The sequence below is a fragment of the Elephantulus edwardii genome, unplaced genomic scaffold (assembly GCF_000299155.1).
Source record: "Elephantulus edwardii isolate Elephantulus edwardi_28Jun2011 unplaced genomic scaffold, EleEdw1.0 scaffold00162, whole genome shotgun sequence".
Taxonomy (NCBI): Eukaryota; Metazoa; Chordata; class Mammalia; order Macroscelidea; family Macroscelididae; genus Elephantulus; species Elephantulus edwardii.
Window position 1 is genome coordinate 6,934,431 of NW_006399912.1, and position 6,000 is coordinate 6,940,430.

At 46.7% G+C, this 6,000-nt stretch overlaps 2 protein-coding genes across 2 annotated transcripts in view; one reads left to right on the forward strand and one right to left on the reverse strand.

Annotated features, from left to right (window-relative positions):
- Positions 1–6,000, forward strand: part of LOC102872745 (UPF0764 protein C16orf89-like) — a 104,942-nt gene that overhangs the window by 22,681 nt on the left and 76,261 nt on the right. The gene's annotated exons all lie outside the window — the stretch shown is intronic.
- The window catches only part of LOC102866256, a 49,933-nt gene continuing 48,536 nt past the window's right edge, over positions 4,604–6,000 (reverse strand). The window contains exons 5-6 of the mRNA XM_006895231.1: positions 4,889–5,061; positions 4,604–4,783 (exon numbers count right to left, since the gene is read on the reverse strand). Of these exons, the coding sequence (XP_006895293.1) occupies positions 4,604–4,783; positions 4,889–5,061 (353 nt within the window). The remainder of the gene's footprint in view (positions 4,784–4,888; positions 5,062–6,000) is intronic.

Consider the following 6,000-nt stretch of genomic DNA (forward strand, 5'->3'; position numbering starts at 1 on the left):
TGGTAAAGTTCCCTCAAGCATATGGAAGGCAGTTCCAGTTTGCCTCAGCATCTCCAAAGCCAGATGGATACTGAGCTGGATGAGTCCACGCTTGCTACCTGAAGATGGGACAGACTTCTTCTCTGTTTGCTTATTTGGATCATTGGAGTCTGAAGGATCTGTACAGGAAAAGAAGCACTGCAGAGATGTGACTTCAGGTTTGGGGGGGGGGTAAGTGAGCAGGGAGGGTCAGAGGCAGGCCATTCCAGGCATCTGCTGCCCCTTCTGTTCCCTGCTGCAGTATCTCCTCCGAGGTGGCTTGCTACTTATATTGTAGTTGGGGATACTGGGACTGCTACTCCACCTGGATCTAAACTGAGCCTGAGCTAGCCTTAGTATCTGTTCTTGAATTACCTACATTCATGGAGACCAGGATCGCCCTTCAAATCATCCTTCCCCTGTTCCCTTCAGCCAATAGCTTTTGTAATGAAAAAGAACTATTTTTGATTATCATTATAATGAATAATCATTTCCATTGCTCATCAGTGGGTCTGTGGTGTTTAATCTGTCATGTCAACCTGAAATGATTCCAGGCGTTCTTGCCATGCTCAGCTTACGTCCTTTGCAAAAGGCCAGTTACCAACTTTTGTCCATGTCCAAGGAAACTTCAGTATTGGAGAAGCTCTTGTCTAGATGAATAAACTTGAAGTGGGGTTAAATTGCAAGTTGAGTTGTATGTCTTGTTCTTTAAGAGGATGACCTTGAACCATCCCTAGGTCTCTGTTTTGCATCTTCAATGTCTTTGAACACAACCAGGTAACCACTTTCTATCTAGTTGTTTCTGACTCGTGACCACCTGGAGTGCCTCTGAGTGCAATTGTGCTCTCCAGCCAATGGCTTTTTACAGATCACTAGGCCTTTCTTCTGAGGACCCTCTATATGGTCATAGCTCTCCATTCTTTGGCTTTATAGCTGAGCGGCGTGACCAGCTTTTGCACCCTGTAGTTCTAAAGGAAATCCATAAACTGAAATCTTAAATGTTGTTTGTTTAGATGTCAACAATTGCTTCTGTGGACATTCCTACAGAAGGCAGCACAGACTAATTTCTAGAACCTATGCAGAGAACTCTACACAATCATTGTATCATATCACATCACGATCATATAATTTGACAGGTGGCTGTTCAGTCTAGTGGTTAAAAAGGTAAATTCCCTGCCCAGGCTGCCCAAGTTCAAATTCCAGTTTCCCCAGAGACTAGTTAGACAAAGTTGCTTAACATCTCTGAGCGTCAGTTCCCTCATAATGGAAATGGAGATAATAACAGCCCCTACGTCAGTATTAGGAGTTCCTAAGCGACTCAAACCATTAAGTGCTTGTTTACTAGCTAAAAGCTTGGGGCTGCAAGTCTTCCCAGAGGCCCTTGTAAACTGGGCCTGGTGATCAGTTTCTGAAAAGTCAGATCCTTGCTTCTACGGAGCAGTTTGACTCTGACACACACTGGCCTTCTCCATCTATGGCTCCCAGCAGCCCCAACCCACCTGCCACAGTGCTCAGGACTTCAGAGACAGAGCTGTGCCTCATCTCAAAGCTCATGGAAAGGTTCTGCCTAGCCTTGCTTCAGCCACATGCTTACTCCTGTGCTCCACTATGGGGCCAGGTGACTGCCATTCCCCCCAGCAGTGACGGTTGGACTGGGGAGGTGTGTACTCTAAAGGACAAGAGGAGTGTGGGTTACCCCACTTGTAGATGCCTAATGTGGTTTCTGCTCCAGTTTTCTGCTCGTGTTGGAAGTCTTTGCAGACCACTGAAGCATCATCAACATCCCCTTCCTCTTGCCCTTGAGAGATGTAGAATTAAAACCTAAAGATGGTGCCGCCCAAACCTTCAAACCCCAGCCTTCCTTTCACTAGTAAAGCTACGTTGAGCAGGTTTCTTAACTTCCCGCTGCCTCAGTCTCTTCACACGTAAAATGGGGGTAAGTTGTTCCTACCTTATTTGGTTTGGCAATTTAAGTAAGATAGCTCTTGTAAAGAACTTGGCTTAGTGCTGAGCTTACAGGAAACACTCAATAAATTCTAACTATCATTCTGATAGTTGGATGCTTCTCATCACAGATCCCAGTGTCCTTTTCCCAAATCACACATAAATCACCCTGAAATCACACCCTTGCTCAAATTAAACCTTACTCATGACTTATTATCCAAGATATCCTGTAGTGCATAACTATCATTTACTATTATCCCAGACTCGAGTGATTAGGGAGTTGCTGCTAATTAAAGTGGTTCAAATCCCCTGGTTGCTCTTTGAGAGCAAGATGGGTAATATCCTCTTGTGTTTCCAGCTTTTGAAAACCTACTGGAGAGGGAGCTCTGGTGGCCTAGTGGCAAGAAGCTGCAATGCAATCCTGAAGGCGCGTGGTTTGAATCCACCAAATGCTCCACTGGAGAAGGATGGGCAATCTCCTCCTGTGCCAGTCAGATCTGATTTGATGATACACAACAACAACAAAAAAAATCAACTCAGCAAAAAACAGTGCAGAGAGTTACGAGTCTGTTCTGAGATAATAGCAACCAATTGATTGATTAAAGTAAAGTGCTTTTTAAGTCATAGAGCTCTGCAGTGCATTCTCTGTGCATGAAGATAGTAAATTATTATTTGCTTTGACCTGGAAAAATCATCTGAATTTGTGAACTGTGCACTCTCTGGGCGGCATTAGGTCTAATGCCTCGTGAACCTTCCAGCATTCACTCTTTGGCCCTAGGGAAATGTTGGCTGGTCCCTGGTGCAGGTGGCCATTCCTGCCTTCCCTCCAGAAGGCTCTTGACTCTGCAGTGGGGCCTGTGGCGTGTATGTCCTCCAAGATGTCCCACATTGCTAAAGAGAGGACACACATGCAGGCTGTTCGCCACCTGGTTGGTTGTGGGCGTGGCAGGAATGTGCGGTCTAGGGATATTAACAGAAGGCACTTGTAAGGTTCGTCAGGTGGTGGACAGAGTCCCGACCATGTAGATCCTCAATGGACCACAGGAAGTACGGTCAACCTTGACTCACAGTGAGGTGTCCCTTCCTATCCTCTCTGGGGCATGAGGGGCCACAATTGGTTTACTTATTTATTCAAGTTGCCTACATATCTCCAGGGATGAAGGTCTCATTCTAGCTCGCTATCTAGACCAGAGATCTTGAAGTTAACTGAGTCAATTGCCTTGGCCCTTATAAAAAATGCTCACTGTTTCTCCATCCTTCCAACCTGAAGTTACCGTATAAAAGTTCCATCCTTGACCCTAGCCTGGGTTGTTCTCATGTGGAGAATGGGATCAAGTAGCTATAGAACCCTGAACTCCGATTCATGTTGAGGCCCCATGTAACGGAGATCTATCCTCCATAGGATTTTTAGTGGTTGATGTTTTGGAACTGGAACTCCAAGTATTTCTTCTGAGGGATCTCTGGTGGTGGTGGTGGTCTGCAACTTCCAATCATTCTGTGAACATCTTCATATATGAAATTTTGACCATCCTGAGACTACCAAATCCAAGCAATCTACTACTTTTAAAATCTCTCAAGCTTCCACAGAACACATGCATTTTATCACAGGAAGGAGCCCTAATGCCCAGCTGCTCAGAGTGAGGTGGGTGATTGGAACCCTTCATAAGTTCTGCAGCAGTAACAGCTGGGGGTCAGTGATCTTTCCAGAGTACTGAGAAGTAACGACATCAGGCTAGAGACTAAGGTGCACCTGATCCAGTCCATGGTCTTCACAATTACTTGTTATGCATCAGAAAGCTGGACAATAACTAAGGATGACAGAAGAAGAATTGAGGCCTTTGAGCTGTGGTGCTGGAGAAGTCTTGAACATACATACCATGGCCCATCAAGAAAACAAATAGGTCTGTGTTGGAAAGGATGAAACCAAGTTTCTCCTTGCAAGCTAGGATTTTGAAGCTCTGCCTCACATACTTTGGACACGTGGCCAGGAAGGACCAATCCTTGGAGAAGCACATCATTTTCAGGAAGGTGGAGGGACAGCGCAGGAAAGGAACACCCTGGATGAGATTGATTGACTCAGTAACTAGGGCAATGGGGGGGTAGGTGTGTTGGAATCAGTGAGACTGGCTCGGACAGGGCAGGCGTCAGAGCTGCTGTACATAGGGTCGCAATGAGTTGCAGGCGACTCGACGGCACTTGAACAACCAAAGTCATAAAGGGGTAAAAAAAAAGGGGGGGTGAAATCTGCAACAGATAAAGACCCTATAGGGAACATTAAGAAACTTAACAGCTATGTGATAAAACAAAATCCCCAAACAAAACAACTGTGTGCAAAATTATAAAAAGTGCCCCAAATAAAGAACCGTCTTTAAAATAGTAAAATATGAGGAAGGGTACATAACACACAGTTTATTGTCGTTATGCATGGTCGAGTTGGAACCTTTCCGTTAACTGACCCTCCAGTGGGTTTTCAGAGGCAGTAAATCACAATGGAAGGAGAGTGTCCATCAAAGCAGCTGGTGGATCTGAACTGTATACCTTTGCGCTGGCAGCGGAGTTCCCTAGCACTTAAGCTACTAGAGCTCGTGATGACACACAGCTGAGGTTTGCAAACAAGGGGTCAGCCACGTGACCTGCGAGGCTACCCTTGGCGCATGCGCATAGGAAGGCGGGGCCCATGTGGCCTGGTGGTGGGTGTGGGTGTCTTCTCGGTACCCGGTACCCCGTGGCCTCTGCTAGTCTGTGCACCGCCTACAAAGGAACTGTGTGGTCCCAACCACTGCTTTCCGCTGAACATTTTCTTACACAGCTCCAGTGACCACTGCACAATGGGAAAGCTGAAGCCTGCAGAGGGGTCAGGGGCAAACCCACAACAAACATGGTGGCTGGACTCCAGAGGGGATGGAAGAGTTTGCAGCTCCCTGACCTGTGGTTCGCTTTGGCAGTGAGAGCCCCTGCCAGCTGGGGTGGCCGTGTTCTCCCTCCACATCTCAGCATCTTCACCTGCATCCGCCAGGGGCATTCCCTCCCAAACCCACACCAGATCCAAATGCAGGGACACCTCCAGAACTTGCTGCGGGTACACGTGGGACATCCACCCTGGAACACATCTCAGGTCCACATGAAGGTTCACCCCTGGAGGCTGCTCTTCACCCCCACAGAAGCCCTGTTACCAGTAAGTCTTAGCTCCTGCATTCAGTGTGCTTTCTGTGCCCATGGAGTCACCTACTCTGATTTCTCATTTCCCTTGAATCATGTGGCTTTTGTTTTCAAAAGTTTGAGGCTCAATTGAGGTGTCCTATGTGTCAATAACTAATTCCTTTATGTGGCTGAATATGATCTCATTATCTGGATTGACATGTGTTTTTGCTGTTGTTTAACATCGAGTCGAAACCAACCCATAGCCGACCCTCAGGCGGGTTTTCAGAGCCAGTTAATTCCAGGGGAGGAGACTGCCCATCCTTCTCTCGCGACTCGAACCGTTTGCCTTCAGGATTGCAGCACAGCTTCTTCCCACTAGGCCACCAACCAGCTTTTTGATTGAGCATTTACATGGAGGTTTTTTCCTACCCGTTGACTGATATGTGTAGTGGTGGTGTGAGCACGCGTGTGTAAATGCCAGGGGTTGATAATGATGGAAGGGTGAGGACGCAGACCAGGTGGGGAGCGTGAGAGTTTGGAGAGACATAGAGGCAGACCGCTTAGTGGGGAGATAAGAACATAGAAGAGGTGTTGAAAGGGCAGTCAGAGGGCTCCTAGGAAGCAGGATAGATAGTGTCTCAATTTGTCTCTGGTAGAATTCACCAGTGAAGCTTTTTGAACCAGCACCATTTTTGCTTGTGCTTTTATGACCTGTTGAGTTTCTTATTTTGTCATGAGCCTGTTCAAATATTCTACCTGTGTCTGTGGTCGACAGTTTAGGTAGGCAGCGAGTTTGTAAAATTTTTCTTGTTGTTGTTGTTGTTGTTATGTGGAATCGAGTCGTTTCCGACTCATAGCGACCCTATGCACAACAGCTCTAAACCCTGCTCTATCCTG